Here is a 20,987-nt window from a genome sequence, read left to right on the forward strand (position 1 = left end):
GTGTCCAGACAGAGAGTGACCAATACACAAATGTATGGATGTGCAAATGCAGGCTACGAGAGAAACGGGGGAGTGGCGCACTAGATGTAGCGAGAATTTGGCAGCAGTCTCAGCGGAGAGCTCCAGACTGCCGCTTGAATGAAACACGAGATCGAATGATTTTTGATGTGTTTCATACTCAGATGACTTGGATCTGAGTTTGACCAAGCTTTTGTTTGTCTCATGTTTGCTCACAGTCGCAATAGCAAATTTCACATCCCTTCCCCTCTTTTGTAGAGGCGCATAGACATGCTAATGTGTTGCTACTACTCGATCAGCAGGTGAGAAATACTTCAGCTCTAGGACAATGCTATTTATGTCTAAGTAAGTAGAAGATTACTGCAGTTTTGAATACAATGGTCTTCAGTCAAACATTCAGTCAAGATCCACATGGATATTTTATTTGTTCTAATTATACTATGTATTACTAATAAATAAACAATAAATGACAACAGACAAAGACCAAAAGCCTCCTCAGTCTGAGGGAAGTTCCATATTATCCTCGAATTTGGCTTCACTTCACACTTGCAAAGTACTGGCTTGTTACGTGAACAAAAGACACAAAAGTGAGTAGGTGTGATGAATCCTCCCCCAAGAAGGACACCAGACTGAAAGAGTTGACATGACTCAACTTCCCCACAACTTCACCTGAGCCATGAAAACCAGATATATTTGTAAACTGCTTAACAAGAAAATTCTTCATGGATCCACAACTTTAAAGGTTCCGCTCAAATCAAGGCTTTGTTAACATAATGCTGTATGAAGGAATTTAGTGTCTGTCCATACAGTAGGTCACCCTCAGAGGACCAACAGCCTAGTGGTTAAGGCACAGAAGCTCCCAGCTAAAGACTCCTGGTGTAAACTTGCCTCTGGTGTCTTATATTTACCACACAAATGTAAGTGACACAAAATACAGATATCTGTGCACCCAGGCATCAGTGCCTCAAGAATGGAGAGACGTTGGGCCTGATTTACAGCAGGAAATCAGCATCATCATCTATCATATCAAGTAATAATAAAGGACATCTGAATACTTTAATGTGTTATGAGTTAGGCCAGCTGATATTCTTTCAGTTCTGTGTCATTTCAATCACCTTTACTGCCAAATGTTACCACAGTCGGCTGATTGTGACGGCTCAATACATTTTTAAGTTAACTCAGACTTTTCCTAAAGTAGAAACATTACCAAAGGTGCAGTAAACTTTACCATGTAAAGAGTGCAGGAACCTTCTGTCTGAGTAAAGTTAGGCGCTATCCTCTATTTACAATAGGCTTCACTTCACACCTGTAAAGAACTGGCTCATTGAACAAAGGACTGTGAGAAGGTGTGAAGACCACGTCCCCCACAAAGGACATATAATGTAGAAGCTCCTTGAGAAACATTTCTGCTCTTATTGAATCCATCCAACTTTCAGACAACCTGGTTTAGAAAACGGTCAAACCAACTGGATGTTTATAAAATCTGTAAAAAAAACTTGTTAAAAAAGAAAGCGTTAAGTTTATGGCTTCAGGATATAAACGTTTTTAATATTAAACCACCAACTAACAAAACGGTTTGATTAAAAAACTGTGGGTGGGAAGTTGTGTGGGAAGTTGTGTGCTTTAACCACTTGAAGTGATGGATCACTGAAGAAGAATCTTCTGTTTAAGTAGTTCACAAACGTACAGATGGAGCGGCAAATTTTTGTTGCCTCGTTGCTGCAGGATTTCACACTCATCTTGTCATGACATTAGCATGACTTAGGTATCATTCCACCAAGCCCCCCTACAACAGTCATGACCCCCCACTGTGATATACTTAATGCGTGGCTGCCTTGTTAACGCCCCCTAAACCTTTTTTAAGAAATTACCTGCAATTGATTGGAAGTGCATGAGGTTTGTGTACTATATATATATAATATATATATATATATATATATATATATATATATATAGAGAGAGAGAGAGAGAGAGAACAGAAATGACCGTCTTAAATGTAAAGTAGTTTATAACTGAACTTAAAGTTATTTATGTCTAAGCAAGAAGTAGAAAATTACAGCTGTTATGAATACAATGCCCTTTAGTCAAACATTCAGTCAACATCCACATGGATATTTTATTTGTCCTAATTATACTAACTATTACTGTATGGTAATGATTAGCACTAGAATTACTGGTAATTTTTCTCAGCCAGCCAGGAATAAATGACAACAGACAAAGACCAAAAGCTTCCTCAGTCTGAGGGAAGTTCCATTATTATCCTCCAGTTTGGCTTTACTTCACACTTGCAAAGAACTGGCTTGTTACGTGAACAAAAGACACAAAAGTGAGTAGGTATGATGAACCCTCCCCCAAGAAGGACACCAGACTGAAAGAGTTGACATGACTCAACTTCCACATAACTTCACCTGAGCCATGAAAATCAGATATATTTGTAAACTGCTTAACAAGAAAATTCTTCATGGATCCATAACTTTAAAGGTTCCACTCAAATCAAGGCTCTGTTAACATAATGTTGTATGAAGGAATTTAGTTACTGTCCATACAGTAGGTCTCCCTCAGAGGACCAACAGCCTAGTGGTTAAGGCACAGAAGCTCCCAGCTAGAGACTCCTGGTGTAAACTTGCCTCTGGTGTCTTTCGTTTACCACACAAATTCAAGTGACACAAAATACAGAGATCTGCATACATATGGGTTATGAGTTATGCCAACTGATATTCTTTCAGTTCCGTGTCATTTCAGTCACCTTTTACTGCAAAATGTCACTGCAATCGGCTGATTGTGACTGCTCAATAATTTTCAAGTTAAATTACAGACTTTTCCTAAAGCAGAAACATTACCAAAAGTGCAGGAACCTTCAGTCTGAGTAAAGTTAGGCACTATCCTCTATTTACAATAGGCTTCACTTCACACCTGTAAAGAACTGGTTCATCAGTTGAACAAAGGACTGTGAGAAGGTGTGAAGACAGTGTCCCCCATGAAGGACATATAATGTAGAAGCTCCTTGAGAAACATTTCTGAACTAAAAGAATGTAGTGACCCAACTTTCAGACAACTTGATTTAGAAAATGGTCAAATGAACTGGACGTTTATAAAATCTGTAAATAAAACTTGTTAAAAAGAAAGTGTTAAGTCTATGGCTTTAGGATATAAAAGTTATTTTAAACCACCAACTAACAAAAACAGTTTAATTAAAAACTGTGGGTGAGAAGTTGTGTGCTTTAACCACTAGGCTCTTATAAGTGATGGATGGATGAAGTAGTTCACAAATGTATCTGGTTACAACAGGTAACAGCACTGCAGGACTCTGGTGCTTTGGGGAGAAGGGGGTGGTGTGAAACCAGTCTATGTTCATCTAAGCTTGATTAGAACATTGAAATTTTCCTTTTTTTTAATTTAAAACAACTCCTGAAGCAGGCAGACTGACACACACTACATTCAAGTGAATAAGAATAATATATAGAATGAGAATTTAATAATTTCATTTGTGAAGTCCAACTCAACCTAATACAGCCAGTAACTGATAAACCTCCAGAAGGTAGTTTGGCAGCTGTGGCAGCGTGAGCTGCCGATGCTTATCTATGATTAAAAAAAAGTTAGTACAACATTCAATTCTGATATGAAGTTAACTTTTCAAGTTTTCTCAACTTTTTAGTTCACTGTTTAGACAGACTATTGTCTGTCTGTCTGCTTGTCTGTATGCCCTAGCAAACAGTGTAGAACTGACATTATCAGATCTATGTCCTGTTCTCAGAACTGTGCCTATACTTGCTGTTTGACCCAAACTCTACGGGTCAGATACTAAAGCTCCACCTTTTGGTTTTACCCTGGAATTGCGTCTTTGGTGCTAAAATGGGGGTGGCCTCATTAACATTTTTAACACCTTCCCCAGACAGACCAAGGAGGGGGGCTGCTGACAGTCGGCTGATGAGGGTGTGATAAGTGTGTGATCAGCGTCAGAAAGGTGACTGACAGTCGACTGAAATCAGCGAAAATGAACCGCTCCATCTGTAGAATGAGAATTTAATAATTTCATTCGTGAAGTCCAACTCAACCTAATACAGCCAGTAACTGATAAACCTCCAGAAGGTAGTTTGGCAGCTGTGACAGCGTCAGCTGCAGACGCTTATCTATGAATAAAAAAAAGTTAGTACAACATTCAATTCTGAAATGAAGTCAACTTTTCAAGTTTTCTCAACTTTTTAGTTCACTGTTTAGACAGACTATTGTCTGTCTGTCTGTTTGTCTGTATGCCCTAGCAAACAGTGTAGAACTGACGTTATCTGATCTATGTCCTGTTCTCAGAACTGTGACTATACTTGCTGTTTGACCCTAACTCTACGGGTCAGATACTACAGCTCCACCTTTTGGTTTTACCCTGGATTTGCGTCTTTGGTGCTAAAATGGGGGTGGCCTCATTAACATTTTTAACACCTTCCCCAGACAGACCAAGAAGGGGGGCTGCTGAGAGTCGGCTGATGAGGGTGTCATAAGTGTGTGATCAGCGTCAGAAAGGTGACTGACAGTCGACTGAGATCAGCGAAAATGAACCGCTCCATCTGTATCTGGTTACATCACATCAGGTAACAGCACTGCAGGACTCTGGTGCTTTGGGGAGAAGGGGGTGGTGTGAAACCAGTCTAACTAGTGCTGTGGATTGGTCGTTCTGTCTGAAAAGAAGCTCTCTATTGTTATGTTCATCTAAGCTTGTTTAGAAGATTCAAATGCTCATTTTCTCATTTAAAACAGCTTCTGGAGCAGGCAGACTGACACACATTACATCCAAGTGAATATGGCCGAATATATAGAATGAGAATTTAAGAATTTTATTAGGTAGATTAGTAAAGTCCAATTCAACCTAATACAGCCAGTAACTGATAAACCTCTAGAAGGTAGTTTGGCAGCTGCCTATGCTCATCTATGATAACAAAAAGTAAGTACAACATTCATCTCTGACATGAAGTCAACTTTCAATTTTTCTCAACTTTTTAGTTGACTGTTTAGACAGACTACTGTCTGTCTGTCTGTTTTTCTGTCTGCTCTAGCAAACAGTGTAGAACTGACATTATCATATCTATGTCCCTTTTCTCAGAACTGTGCCTATACTTAGTAATTGACCTTAACTTGACAGGTCAGATACTAAAGCTCCACTTTTTGGTTTTACCCTGGAATTGCGTCTTTGGTACTAAAATGGGGGTGGCCTGAACATTTTTAACACCTTTCCCAGACAGACCAAGGATGGGGCTGCTGACAGTCGACTCATTAGGGTGTGATAAGTGTGTGATCTGACACTGACAGTCGACTGAAATCAGCGAAAATGAACCGCTCCATCTGTAAATGACCAGATTGTGAACAGCTGAGTAAACACGTGACTGAAACGTTAAGTTTTGAATTGAAAAACTACGCCCTGTAGGACCTTGCCCGCGGCGCGGCACGCCAGGAGGAGATGCTATCCATTCTCTAAGGCTTTGGCAGTGCGCCTTGGAGCTCCACAATGCTTCTCGGAGAGTACAGGTGACTGTCGTGCTTTCATTACCCAATGTGAGATTCAATTCGAGTGGTGGCATACGCAGCCTCGCACCTAGCCGGTAGGCCGAGTCTTGGGCCACCGTGGAGTGGCCAAACCGATCTATGTGTATGTCTACGTACGCCAGCTTCTCTGCTGCACTAAAACAGATTTTCCAGGAGGTGACGCCCGGATGAGAAGCGGCGCAGAGGTTAGTTTTGTTGGGGGACCTCATATATTATTCTGTTATTAACAAAATTTATATTAAGGTCATGATCAAACAAAGGAGGTACTGCGGTCTACATGTAATGTCCTCATCCTGATAGTAGTAAGTGGAAACAAAGCGATTTCAAATCTGAGCACCAAAACCAGGCACCAGGCTGGGGAACCATACCTGGCAACCCCGCTGAGATGTCCAAACTCCCCGCTGATACAAGTGACAAACAGTGGAGGAACTTGGACGTCAGCCATCCCCTTATTGGTCTCCGGTAACAGAGACCAATAAGGGGATAAGGGAACAGAGCCAACACATTGGCTGGAGGGGGCAGAACAGCCGTTTATTCTATATACGAACCATAAGAACTTGGAGTATTTCAGGATGGCAAGGAAATTCCCGACAGGCCCGCCGGTCATTGTTCTTTGGGAGGTTTAACTTTCGTCTGTCATATCGCCCAGGGTCCAGCAATGGCAAGCCTGACGCCCTGTCCAGGATTCACGAGGTCCAGGTGCCATCAGCTCATGCGCTGCTGCTGAGTTGGCGCCGCACCTGGCTTCGGGCGCGGAGGATCATGTTAAAGACACAAGCCCGCTTCAAAGACAATGCCGACCTTAAACGTTCTCAGGACTATGAAGTGGGGGACCAAGTTTGGCTCTCCACAGAGGACCTGCACCTTAAGGTCCCTTCACGTAAGTTGGCACAGAAATTTATTGGGCCATTTACCATCATAAAGGTTAATCCAGTCTCTGTCAAGCTCTCCTTGCCCAGGACTCTGGGTATCCATCCCACCTTTTATGTTAGTAGACGCAAACCGTTCCGGAGCAGCCCTTTGGTTCCACCTACTCCTCTTCCGCTGCCTCCTCGGATGGTGGATGGGGGGCTGGCCTACTCGATCAAGACACTCGGCGGGAGTGAGGCCGCCAATACTTAGTGGACTGGGAGGGGTACAGTCCAGAGGAGCATTTGTGGGTTTCCTCTAGACTCATTTTGGATCGCAGCCTCATCCAGGAGTTCCACCGGTCGCACCCAGATTTTCCGGGGCCATCGTCAGCTTAAAGAAGACAGTGACTGACCTGCGGCCCTCCTCCGATCCTCCCTGTTCAGTCATACCCTTTTTCACATTTCAGTCAAGTGATTACTCAGCTGTTCACAATCTGGTCATTTACTCTAGTACTTAAGCACCAGCACTTACCTTAGTTCCCTGCCAGATTGTGAGTTTTGTAACCCATTCTAGAATTCCTCATTTTTGCCTGCCTGTTAACGTCTTGCCTGTTTTTTGACCACGTCTTTGATAATTTGGATCATCCCTCCCGGTGTTTGACCTGATTACCCCTTTTTGACCATCCGCTTGCCTGCCTGTTGTGTACCTTTGCCATTCTGCCTACCTGGTTTTAACATGTGCCTGTACCTTAACTATTCTGAACATTAAGGCTTCTGTTTACTTACCTGGACGTCTCCTGAGCTGTGCATGTGGGTTAGTTATGAGACAAAGAACAATATACACTAAGCTAACTGCTAGCTAAATAAATCATGTAAACATTGTTTACATTATCTGTTATTCCTACATTCTGGAACGTTATCGCATCACGCTGTTACTTTCTAGCCCTCCTACAGAGCTTGTCTAAGGTAAATTATGTGTCTGCCATTTGGTCACGTTTTCTATCGCACCGAGGTCATAAAACGCGATCAGTCATTATTCGTGGCTAAGTCCTTTCAATTATGTTAATTATAAACATCATATCAGCAACACTCATTTCACATCTCACAAGTGCCCTTTATTTTATGACATTATTTGCATTCAAATACACTTTGTGGTTGCAGAGATAAATTCATTTGAATGTAGATATGCCATTTTCCAGAAGACCCCCCAAAACAGGCCTTTGGGTGTAAAAGGAGCTGTTAGGACATCCTATGGGTAAGGAGTTACAGTAGTCCAGCCTAGAGGTAACAAATGCATAGATCAGTTTCTCTGCATCGCTCTGAGAGAGGATGGCAGGAGGGGCTTGTATGATATAAGGCCAGGAGTAGCACCTCTTCAAGTAGAGGAAATATTGCCTGCAGTTGCGTGTAGACCAGCTGCTGGACACATGATAGCTACAGACCTTACCAGCTATTATTTTCTGTGTACTTTCTCTTTAACTTGTTTGTTTACCTACTCTATCTTGGTGATGTATTTTTTGTTGTTTTGTAAATAGTTTTTCTGTAATAAACATTTAAGCCGGTGAGGACTACAACTGTGTCCCTGTGTGTGTGTGTTCTCCATTGTTTGGCCAACCCTTACAAGCATAAACTGAAATTTCACAATAAAATAACCATCAACACTTCATCTAACTACAATTAATAATAATGCAATAATATTTGCTATTGTAGATTTTTTTCATCAACTAGTAGATATGTATTCATGAAAGGTTTCACACAACTTAATTGAGATTTTAAAGTCAAAGTCATAACATCAAGTCAGTCACTCACTCATTATCTTGCTGCTTATTCCTCCAAAAGGGAGATGAGAAAATGCAATAACTGCTTGGTGCCACATACAGTAACTTCACATTTCATCATTTGCCAGTCAATTCTTTAAAAACCTCACAAAATGTGCTGCTTAAATACCCACTGTAGTATCCAGAGACCCATTCAAAAACACCTGTGGTTTAAAGCTACAATCAGATCAACATCTTTGAGGATTTTATATAAGTAGATATTTTAGCCTTTTCAGCTGTAAGATTATGTTCAATGATGAAATAATCCTGATTGTGTAACATGTAGATAGCAGTTGTTTTCTTTCATTAAATGATATTAGGTAACTTACTTTATCTAAGATATGAGAAGCAATAAAAAAGGCTGAATAACAAAATAAGATCATGTCTATAAACCATCATAAGAACTGTGATAATCTGAAGATAACTGCTGTTAAAATAGTCCTTTGATTTCAGCACAAACATGTCACAACTAATCACTAAAGTCGTCTGTGTGTTGATATATATAATTTCAGTTAATGAAGTATTACTACAATGAGCTATATAAATTTTAATCACAGATACATCGAAGTTTTCTGGAGATATGAACGTCCTGTTTCTCTAATTTATTTTTCTGAATAACAAAAAAATTAAGAATAATACAATAAAGAAAATATCATCATGTTACACAACCAATAAAGAATCAATGTTCTAGGCAGAGATACAATGACAAATGTGACAATCACAGAAACATAAAAATTAAAAACACCAACATCTAATCTGTGCACCATTGTGGCAAATTTGACGGCAATTCCCTAATAATCCTTTGATTAACTTTACGACAATGTGATTTACCAACAATGTGATTTATAAGATAAGATGAACAGATCACATCCCCACCACAGCACATCAATTATTGTTTCTATTACATATACAGTATGTAAATAACTGAAAAAAAAAACAAAAAAGTAAAAAAGTATTTGTTGTTTATCGTTTGTTAATAGGGTGTATCACACAGTAAATATTGTAGATACTCATGCTATAGCTGTGAAGACTTTATTGGTACTGGAAATGTGAAAAAGAGCAGCAATACAGTTTAGCTATTAGCAAAACAAAGATTAGTGTACTGAGCAACATTTTATCAAATTAATCTGCCTGTGAACAAAGCACCATTCACACAGAATGATGGTTTGATGCCATAAGCATAAACCATAAGCAGAATATGAAAATCATTTATTGCATTTATAATGTACAGTGGCAATTTTCACAATATCTAATAATATAAGCAAGGTTTCACAATACTAAGCTGTAACAAGGGAATTATCCAAAAATAACTCTGTAGTTCACAACAGTAGGTAATATTTATTATATGTGTACTGTTCACATGGCTGTAAGGACTGAACATTGCCACCAAATTGCAAATTATCTTTGTCAATTAGTTTTAATCCAACTTATGTTTCGAGCACCACATAATGATTTTTTGGTGCCTTTTGATTGAGAGTTTCTACACAAGACTTTGTCCTAGTCTGTTTCATTACCACCACATGAGCAGTCATAGAATAGTTGAAGTCTTGGGCAGTTTTCCTTTTTCTTTCACACCCTCTTCACTGAATTAATTCAAACTGCAGGCTGCATGATCCTCACTAAAAACAGATTTGTTGTTTGTCTTTCATCTTCTCCACAATAAATCTTTAATTTCCTGTTAAGCCACCTTTATTAATTCTAAATATTCTACTATGTTTAGAACTGAACCAACATAGTCTCTTAACAGCAGTTCTACCTACAATGTTTTGCCTTGTCCTACATAAAAGTGGGGCGATTAGGTACGTCATCCAGACTCCCACTATGTCAAAGTCTTATCTGCTGAACTTTGCCACTAGCTATTAGTCATTAATGTGTAAAATATAAATCGGACCCAACTCCATCAACCTCTGGACTCTGCTGCTGTTTGTCTTGAAGAAAGGTAATGCGATATGTAGATTTATAGCATATATTCTCATTTAGCTAAAATTTAAATAATATTTACAGTAAACATTGTAATGTGTTTTTTAGCAACGTTATATAAACCTGCAAATGAGAATTTCTTATTAATTCACTCTTATTTATCAGTTACTCTTCAGAAAATTGGATCGCTAACAAGCACAATTATGAGACTCATTAGAGGTAAAGACATATATTTAATGAATTTGTGCATTTATAAAGCCATTTTTTATGTATCTATTCTTCGCTGAAACTTTTTATAAAATAATGCAAAACCTTTATATTGTTATAATGAAATTATACTACCATTCAGTAGACTAGCAATAGTACAGAGTATAATTTGTAACAAAATTGCATACTCAGTTGAATTGTAAAATATTGTAAATAAATTACTATGGATGTTGTCTCTTGTTTTTCAGTGTTGGGCATCCTGCTTGTTTTACACATTGGTAAGTATTTAGTGTGTCACAGGGTTTGACTCCATCCGTTTTTCATTAAAAGTGTCATTGCTGCTTTGCTTTCATCTTTCTTCAGCTTCATCCAGTAAGCTGGTGTGTCAGATGACCAACTGGGCCCAATACAGGCCCGGCAATGCAAAATTCACTACAGACAACGTTGACCCTTTCCTATGCACCCATGTCATCTACGCTCTGGCCACCATCAACAACTTCAACCAGATCGTTCCCATTGAATGGAATGATGAGCAACAGTTTGGCACACTTTCCAGCCTTAAGAAAGTGTGAGTGCGAACAGTCGGCCAACATTCAGCTGCTGAGCAGTGAACGCTACTTAAGACGCTCTGCTGTACTGCCAAAACAAGACAGAAAGCTGGACTTTACTGTCATGTTTCACAGCTGCTAATCATCTCAAAAAGTTGTTCAAGCTTTGACTTCACTTGTGTTATCCTGCACATAAACTAATCTAACCCAAATCAAAGTTTTTCTTTAAACAATAGAAACTCAAAACATTTTTTGATTTAAGCACAATGTTGTTACACTTATACAAACTGTTACATTTTAGGAAACAGGTTATTGTTGAAATTTCTAGTTAAATTATGCTGTGTCTGTCTTCCTGCAGCAATCCTGATCTAAAAACTCTACTGTCAGTTGGTGGCTCAGTCAATGGAATAAGCCCGTAAGTTCAAATTTCTTCCACATTTTCATACATTACAAACCTTCCTACTGTATATACAGAAGTTCCAAAACAGACATTACAGGTGATTTGTTCAACCCTCCAGATTTATCGGCATGGTTGCCAAACCTGAGAGTCGTGCAGCCTTCATCAAATCAGCCATCAGCTACCTGCGCACTCATAACTTCGATGGCCTGAACCTCGACTGGGAATATCCTGGACACAATGGCAGTCCCCAGGAGGACAAGGAGAGGTTCACGCTGCTGATCACGGTTAGCATCTCCTGTATTATTCACATACAGATGGAGCGGCAAATTTGCGTTGCCTCGTTGCTGCAGGATTTCACACTGATCTTGTCATGACATTAGCATGACTTAGGTATCATTCCACCAAGCCCCCCTACACCAGTCATGACCCCCCACTGTGATGTACTTAATGCGTGGCTACCTTGTTAACGCCCCCTAAACCTTTTTTAAGAAATGACCTGCAATTGCACATTCATGCACCAGGTGGAGCAGTGATGTGTAATCCAGGCCCACAGGCAGATTGGAAGTGCATGAGGTTTGTGTACACAAATATATATAAATATATATTTATATATATATATATATACACACACTCTATTCTCACCCTCCGCGGGTGGTCTCATCCACTTTCCAAGCTCGGGTCCTCTACCAGAGGCCAGGGAGCTTGAGGGTTCTGCGCAGTATCCTTGCTGTTCCTAGGACTGCACTTTTCTGGACTGAGATTTCGGATGTTTTTCCAGGGATCTGTCGTAGCCACTCCTCCAGTTTGGGGGTCACAGCCCCTAGTGCTCCGATCACCACAGGCACCACTGTGGCCTTCACCTTCCAAGCCTTCTCCAGTTCTTCTCTGAGCCCTTGGTATTTCTCTAGTTTCTCATGTTCCTTTTTCCTGATGTTGCCATCGCTTGGTATTGCCACATCCACCACTACGGCTTTCCTCTGCTCTTTATCCATCACCACAGTGTCTGGTTGGTTCGCCATTACCATTCTGTCAGTCTGGATCTGGAAGTCCCACAGGATCTTGGCTTGCTCGTTCTCTACCACCTTGGGAGGTGTTTCCCACTTTGACCTTGGGGTCTCCAGTCCATACTCTGCGCAGGTGTTCCTGTATACTATGCCAGCCACTTGGTTATGGCGTTCCATGTATGCTTTGCCTGCCAGCATCTTACACCCTGCAGTTATGTGCTGCAGTTATGTGCTGGACCGTCTCAGGGGCCTCTTTGCACAGTCTACACCTTGGGTCTTGTCTGGTGTGGTAGATCTGGGCCTCTATGGCTCTGGTGCTCAGGGCCTGCTCCTGTGCGGCCAGGATGAGTGCCTCTGTGCTGTCCTTCAGCCCAGCCCTTTCAAGCCAAGGTAGGATTTGTGCCTGCCTGAGACATTCACTCAGCACGTCATCTGTCGGGGCCTCATCCTTGATGTACTTATGGATCTTGGATGTTTCATCCCGGATAGTTCTCACGCTCACTAGTCCTCGGCCTCCTTCTTGCCGTAGCATTTGTGTTGTATCTCGTCAATCTCAAGTTGTGATAGCAGTTGCCGTTTGTGGGTGTTGGAACACTGAGCTACTAGTTGCTTCGCCGTCAGCCTTGAATGTGGGTTTCTCCGTTCCCATTCACCACACATTCTTTGCATGTAGCCCCTCTGACTAGGGTTACTTGAGTAGTAGCATTCCAACAGAGCCTTGTTCTCGCATCTCAGCCATTTCTTTCTTGTTCCAGTAGCCCACTTCTCGCCAAGGTGCTCTGGTTCCCCAGCACCTGACGCAGACCTTGTTAGCCCTAACGGGGATTCGAACCGGGAACTCCCCGCATGCAAGTCCTGTGACTTTACCAATTGAGCTATCCAAGTAGTTCACAAATGTATCTGGTTACATCACATCAGGTAACAGCACTGCAGGACTCTGGTGCTTTGGGGAGAAGGGGGTGGTGTAAAACCAGTCTAACTAGTGCTGTGGATTGGTCGTTCTGTCTGAAAAGAGGCTCTCTATTGTTATGTTCATCTAAGCTTGATTAGAACATTGAAATGTTCTTTTTTAAATTTAAAACAGCTCCTGAAGCAGGCAGACTGACACACACTACATTCAAGTGAATAAGAATAATATATAGAATGATAATTTAATAATTTCATTAGTGAAGTCCAACTCAACCTAATACAGCCAGTAACTGATAAACCTCCAGAAGGTAGTTTGGCAGCTGTGGCAGTGTGAGCTGCCGATGCTTATCTATGATTAAAAAAGTTAGTACAACATTCAATTCTGAAATGAAGTCAACTTTTCAAGTTTTCTCAACTTTTTTAGTTGACTGTTTAGACAGACTATTGTCTGTCTGTTTGTCTGTCTGCCCTAGCAAACAGTGTAGAACTGACGTTATCAGATCTATGTCCTGTTCTCAGAACTGTGCCTATACTTGCTGTTTGACCCTAACTCTACGGGTCAGATACTAAAGCTCCACCTTTTGGTTTTACCCTGGAATTGCGTCTTTGGTGCTAAAATGGGGGTGGCCTCATTAACATATTTAACGCCTTCCCCAGACAGACCAAGGAGGGGGGCTGCTGACAGTCGGCTGATGAGGGTGTGATAAGTGTGTGATCAGCGTCAGAAAGGTGACTGACAGTCGACTGAAATCAGCGAAAATGAACCGCTCCATCTGTATGATGAAATGTTTTGCAATTTCCTTTAAACTACCAATACATGTAGTGAAATGAAAAACCCTAGATTTGAAAATTTATGGCTGTGGAATGCATCAGTCCTACATCAAATTCAGGCTTGGTTCTTTCATATAGGAACTGTCCAAGGCCTTTGAGGATGATGGTAAAGACAACAGAAGGACTAAGCTGCTGCTGTCAGCCAATGTGGCTGCACTGGCTTCTACCATTGACAGAGCCTATGAAGTGAACAAGATATCACCGTAGGTTGATTTCATTTAGTTAGTATTCCATTTTTAAATATACAATGTTTGTGGTAGGTAATGGTTTAAATAAGCTCTAACAGTTAATTCCATAGACAAATGTTTGACCATTATTTCACATACAGTATGTGGCCAAACTGGCCATAAAACTTTTTTTTCAGATTTTTCAGTGTTGTCAGTGAACACATTAGTCGTCATTCACTCAAATATATATTTGTAGCTGCTCAGTTGTACAGGAATGCACAGTAAGTGCTTTAAGGAAATAGAGATGAAGGGAAGAATGAAATATCACAACAGTGATACATGAACAGACTCTTATTTAAAAAAAAGAATTATGCTATATTACATTAAATCTAAATACGGTATCTTTCTTATTCTGTGTAGTTTCTTATTTTGTGGACATTTCTTCTATTGTCAATCTAAAAATAAAACTTTACACCAACAGCCACTTGGACTTCATCAACCTATTGACCTACGACTTCCATGGATCCTGGGACCCAGTGACTGGACACAACAGCCCACTGTACCCTAGCGCTGTGGATTCTGGCTCACACATTAAGCACAATATTGTAAGATTGGCAAAAAAACACATCTACAGTATATCTGAATTAAAATGTGATGTTGAAAACATTACATTTTAAAAAATGTTGAAAACATCACATTTACATAAGGACTATTTACATATTTTCTTATCTGGCTTTTCATGGTAATTTCATGTTTAGAGTCCATTTGTTACCAAATCCCTAGAATGAATCTGCCTTTGTAGCTACAAGATCAGTACGTAATAGTTTACAGTAAATGCTGAAGAATTTACAGTGAGGTTGGCACATACACAGTTTTGTTGTTTTCACACGTTTATGTTCTTTGTCATTAGGAATCTTCTGTGTCTCACTGGATGGTTTTGGGAGCACAACCTGAGAAACTGTTGCTGGGTTTTCCCACTTACGGGCGCACGTTCCGTCTTTCCACTGGTAATTCCGGCCTTGGAGCACCAGCTAATGGCCCTGCAGAAGCTGGCCCCTATACTCGCACAGCTGGCTTCTGGTCCTACTATGAGGTAGTATATAATCATGTCTATTATATTCATGCTTGATATTGTGAGCTTCCCATTTAGCAATGTGCTTATGTCTTGAAGTTTGACTTAGATAGGCATACCCAGGTTTTGGATTTACTTAGCAAATACTTCAAGGATTTTTGAGATAAAGGCTACAGTGTTGGGTAGAGTGTAGGTTTCTTCTGTATTAAAGCAACCTTGAAAGCTTGTACATAGCATTGTGTTGATGAGTTGGAGGACATCATTACTGGGGTCAACTTAAATTGACTAGTGAAGTAAAGCAGTCTAAATAAGACTGAAGTCAAAGAAACCTAAAGCTATTGTTCATAACAGTTACAGGAAGAGCGACGACAAGCGGTTTGGATTATTGATGAATTATTGATTAGATGATTTGTCATTGTATTCTAAAGGGTTATTGTTGAATTGTAAATAACCTCAATTCACAGATGTTAAAAGTGGAAATGTAAAATAATTCCTTCAACATACAGTATAAACATAGAATAGAACAGAATTCAACACATGACCTCTGTAATGAACCCTTCATTTCGCTGTGCCACCAGGTGTGTGCCTTCCTCCCAAGTGCTACTGTTGAGTGGATCTCTGAACAGGAAGTTCCATATGCCACCTATGCTAATTCCTGGGTGGGCTATGATGACCAGCGCAGCTTTTCTTCCAAGGTAAGAGATCTATTATTACCTGCCATTAAAATGGATGGTTAACTCATCTTGCTTTGTATGTTCTTGTAAAGCTCCTGTCATGTTTTCACAAAATATTTCAAGTCCTCTATTTCAATATCTTTTGCTGATGTGCTTATTGTGCAGGTCCAGTGGATGACAGCCAACAACCTCGGAGGTGCTCACGTGTGGACTCTGGACATGGATGACTTCAGTGGATCTTTCTGCTCAACTGGAGCATACCCTCTTGTCAACCACCTCAGGATGTCCATGGGTAAATACCAACTGATGTAGAATGTTAAGATGAGACAGTGTTGTTATGTGTTGGATTGGCCTCTTTTATATTTGTAACATTTCTACCTCCAACTTGGCAGGCTTTCCCCCGAAACCTACCACCGCTCCACGGCCCACCACTACCAGAGATCCTTTGGCAGACTTTTGCCGTGGTCGCCCTGATGGCCTTTATGAGAACCCAGCTGATAAGACCACCTTCTTCCAGTGCCACTCAGGAAACACTCACCTGCAGCACTGCCAGCCTGGCCTCATTTTCTGGGACTCCTGCAAGTGCTGCCACTGGCCCTGAACAACAGACTCATAAACATAAACTACAACACATCTAAAGTTTATGACTATTAACACATAGTTGCTTTACAGTAAAAACTTATTTTTTGCTGCATTATTCAACTACCACCCTAATGATGCTGAAGAGCAACAAAAAGTAAACCAGTGAGGAGATTGTTGTAATTTCAGGCTTCTTTTATGCAACTCATTTATTTGCAGTACTAAACCAATAAACAGAATTACACTGTATCATTTCATTAGCTAATGAAAGATTTGTTTGTTTAATTGTATAGTTTGTCTTCTAAAAATAAATGTTGCCAATGTTGCCAAACAGTATATACAATTGCATGGTTACAATACAATTATTTTATGCAGTGTTTCCCAGCACTGACTTCTAAGTCCAATGAAAGAGGTTTTTGTTTGTATTTACAAAAGACAAACGCATTTCCGCATTGTGGGATAAATAAAGTCTATCTTATCTTATTGCAAAATAAACTCCCTGAATCTAATCTCTATTTGAAAGAAGCATTTACAGTCACCTGACAAAGTCGTTTTTGTGAAACACAGTCATTACAGCCTGACCCATACAACTTTGTCAATAACCTTTGTGCTGTGTAAAACCAAACCCAGATGTAGTTAATTTATTCACAGAACTTTTCTACTATTTATTTTCCACCTCCTGTGGATAATATGTGTTTCTTTGAGAAGGGGAACCAGTTTCTCCACTTTTGAACATCTGATAATTTCTCAGATGGTTTGCCAAAAACGACAATATTGCATTAATTTTGCAGATGTATGATTTCTTCATCAGCTTTGGTGAGAATGTATTTTTGTGTGTACAAACATGCCCCCCACCCTGATGTCCAAAATTGACATGAAACCTCTAGACTTGTTTATTCATTTTGACATATTTCTTTTACTGTATGTCCCATTAATGGTATCACAGTTATTTTATGGACTATAATTTACGCAATATAAAAAGGAAATATCTCTAATTTAACTTTAATTAGTTACTATATGAATTGGTATGATAATCATGCCATTACAAACTTTGTTCACATGGTGCCAGTAACATATGGTTATTCCACCTAGACAGTGCTAATTGTGTGGCGCTAACAAAGAACTGCAAGGGACGTCAATTGTGTAAATATAATCTGTAGATAAGAATATAACATATTAAAGTCTGATTGATTAAAGACATTATGTGTAATATTGTACTGAGAAAATTCAATGACTATTCATTGTGGTTATGGCTAAAGTAGCAGTTATACTACTGATAATACAGTATGTATTTTTAATTATAATATATATATATATATATATATATACCACTCTATTCTCACCCTCCGCGGGTGGTCTCATCCACTTTCCAAGGTCGGGTCCTCTACCAGAGGCCAGGGAGCTTGAGGGTTCTGCGCAGTATCCGTGCTGTTCCTAGGACTGCACTTTTCTGGACTGAGATTTCGGATGTTTTTCCAGGGATCTGTTGTAGCCACTCCTCCAGTTTGGGGGTCACTGCCCCAAGTGCTCCGATCACCACAGGCACCACTGTGGCCTTCACCTTCCAAGCCTTCTCCAGTTCTTCTCTGAGCCCTTGGTATTTCTCTAGTTTCTCATGTTCCTTTTTCCTGATGTTGCCATCGCTTGGTATTGCCACATCCACCACTACGGCTTTCCTCTGCTCTTTATCCATCACCACAATGTCTGGTTGGTTCGCCATTACCATTCTGTCAGTCTGGATCTGGAGGTCCCACAGGATCTTGGCTCGCTCGTTCTCTACCACCTTGGGAGGTGTTTCCCAGTTTGATCTTGGGGTTTCCAGTCCATACTCTGCGCAGATGTTCCTGTATACTATGCCAGCCACTTGGTTATGGCGTTCCATGTATGCTTTCCCTGCCAGCATCTTACACCCTGCAGTTATGTGCTGGATCGTCTCAGGGGCCTCTTTGCACAGTCTACACCTTGGGTCTTGTCTGGTGTGGTAGATCTGGGCTTCTATGGCTCTGGTGCTCAGGGCCTGCCCCTGTGTAGCCAGGATGAGTGCCTCTGTTCTGTCCTTCAGCCCGGCCCTTTCAAGCCATTGGTAGGATTTGTTGAGATCAGCTACTTCAGTTATGTTCCGGTGGTACATCCCATGTAAGGGCTTGTCCTCCCATGATTATTCCTGCAGGGTATCTGATCACTGGCAGGGCATAGCTGTTTATTGCCTGGGATTTGTTCTTGCCATTGAGCTGGCTTCTTAGGACTTGCCTTACTCGTTGGAGGTATTTGGCTGTTGCCGCAATCCTTGTTGCCTGTTCAAGGTTGCTGTTCGCCTGTGGTATTCCAAGGTACTTGTAATTGTCCTCAATGTCTGCTATTGTTCCTTCTGGGAGTGAGACCCCTTCTGTGTGGATTACCTTGCCTCTCTTTGTCACCATCCTCCCACATTTCTCAAGCCCGAATGGCATCTCGATGTCTGAGCTGTAGATCCTTGTGGTGTGGATCAGCGAGTCGATGTCTCGCTCTTTCTTAGCATACAGCTTGATGTCATCCATATAGAGGAGGTGACTTATAGTGGCCCCATTCCGGAGTCGGTATCCATAGCCAGTCTTGTTTATTATTTTTCTGAGGGGGTTCAGACCTATGCAGAACAGCAGTGGGGACAGTGCATCTCCTTGGTATATACCACATTTGTTGGATACTTGGGCGAGTGGCTTCCCATTGGCTTCAAGGGTGGTTCTTCACAACCTCATTGAGTTTGCAATGAAGGCCCTTAGAGTTCTGTTGATGTTGTACAGCTCCAAGCATTCAGTGATCCATGTGTGTGGCATTGAGTCATAGGCTTTCTTGTAGTCGATCCAGGCTGTGCACAGGTTGGTGTGTCGCGCTCTGCAGTCTTGGGCGACTGTTCTGTCAACCAGGAGTTGGTGTTTGGCTCCTCTGGTATCCTTACCAATGCCCTTCTGTGCTTCGCTCATGTATTGACCCATGTGCCCACTTATCTTAGCTGCGATGATGCCTGACATGAGCTTCCATGTTGTGGAGAGACAGGTTATTGGCCGGTAGTTGGATGGGACTGTACCCTTTGAGGGATCCCTCATTATCAGGATTGTTCGCCCTTCGGTTAGCCATTCAGGGTGAGTCCCATCCCTTAGCAGCTGGTTCATTTGTGCTGCCAGGTGCTCATGGATTGCAGTGAGCTTCTTTAGCCAGTAGGCGTGGATCATGTCAGGGCCAGGTGCTGTCCAGTTTTTCATACCTGAGACTCTTTGTTGCTGTTGTTTGGTTTGTTGTCAAGTGATATTCCTCAGCCCACAAAGAAAACTTTGTCCTTGGTAAGAAAGTCTTCTCTTGAGCAAAACAAGCCAAACACTTTGCAAAAACACTTTGCAAAAACACATAGAAGATACAGTAACTCTGCATTTACTAAGCAACTCTGAGACTACTAAATTGGCCCTATTTATTGAAGCATACCTTGTCCCTAAGGTGATAAAATAAGCCCTGCTTAAATTTGGATCTTTATGTCTGGTAGCTCAGTAGGTCAAACCTTGGCCTTGAAGCAAAAACATTGATCCCCAACTCTGGCACTTTGCCACTGTGGTGTGTCCTTAAGCAGGACACTTCACTGTTGGGGGACCTCTGTCATTAACAGAATTATTATTAAGGTCCCACATGCTCAAACAAAGGAGGCACTGCGGCCTGCATGTAAAGTCCTCATCCTGACAGTAGTGAGTGAGAACAAAGAGATTTCAAATCTCAGCGCCAAAACCAGGCGCCAGGCTGGGGACCTATACTTGGCTCCACCGCAGACATCCAACTCCCGCTGACACAAGGGACAAACGGAGGAGAAACTTGGACGTCAGCCATCCTGATTGGACCAAACGATAGGACGGGCGTGACCAAAAACACGGTTATAAAAGTCGCCGTGATCGAAGACTCGTCCCTTGTTCTCTCCAACCTTGTCTCGGTCCCTTGTTCTCTTCGACTCTCTCCCTTCCCCACCTTGAGCTTCCCTCTGCACGCCTGGAGCCTTCACCGCAGCCAGCAGCTGAACTAACGGGGACGTCGTCACAGAGAACGGGCCTGATCCCCCATCTATTTCCAGCCATCCGACAGGAAACCGCCAGCTTACCTGCCTCACTCGCTGCCGCATCAGCTGATTACGACGCACCGCGACGCACACCTGGACCGGACCGCAACAGCGCAAGCACGCACGCACGCAACGCCGGATCTTCTCACCAGGATTGCGCAGTAAGGCAGAGGCATTCTTAAGTCTGAGCAGAGTAGAACTCTTAGGGGATCAGTAATTGTTTTATTGTTGTGTTGTTTTCTTTTCCTGAACACGCGAGGTTTTATAAGTTAAAAAGAATTACTCTATTCACTTGATCAAAGCCATCACACACTTAGGTATTGACCATCCTTTATCCTAAAAAACAAAAGACATAAAACTTTAAAACAAACCTGGTGCCCCAATTT

General features: G+C 41.4%; 1 protein-coding gene across 1 annotated transcript; it reads left to right on the forward strand.

Annotated features, from left to right (window-relative positions):
- The first annotated feature begins 10,326 nt into the window (after nucleotides 1–10,326).
- chia.1 (chitinase, acidic.1) lies at nucleotides 10,327–16,990 on the forward strand. Its single transcript, XM_029152138.3, has 11 exons — nucleotides 10,327–10,357; nucleotides 10,594–10,623; nucleotides 10,709–10,913; nucleotides 11,252–11,308; nucleotides 11,412–11,577; nucleotides 14,116–14,240; nucleotides 14,686–14,809; nucleotides 15,115–15,297; nucleotides 15,855–15,971; nucleotides 16,116–16,242; nucleotides 16,343–16,990. The coding sequence occupies exons 1-11, from the start codon at nucleotides 10,342–10,344 to the stop codon at nucleotides 16,549–16,551; spliced, it is 1,359 nt and encodes a 452-aa protein (XP_029007971.1). The 5' UTR covers nucleotides 10,327–10,341; the 3' UTR covers nucleotides 16,552–16,990.
- Nucleotides 16,991–20,987: the final 3,997 nt, after the last annotated feature.

The sequence above is a fragment of the Betta splendens genome, chromosome 5, assembly GCF_900634795.4.
Source record: "Betta splendens chromosome 5, fBetSpl5.4, whole genome shotgun sequence".
NCBI lineage: Eukaryota > Metazoa > Chordata > Actinopteri > Anabantiformes > Osphronemidae > Betta > Betta splendens.

Bases quoted from the DNA above. Each gene is read 5' to 3' on its own strand.
- chia.1 (XM_029152138.3), top strand. The intron at 14,810-15,114 runs GTAAGATTGGCA...CTTTGTCATTAG, and splicing joins CACACATTAAGCACAATATT to GAATCTTCTGTGTCTCACTG. The intron at 15,972-16,115 runs GTAAGAGATCTA...CTTATTGTGCAG, and splicing joins AGCGCAGCTTTTCTTCCAAG to GTCCAGTGGATGACAGCCAA.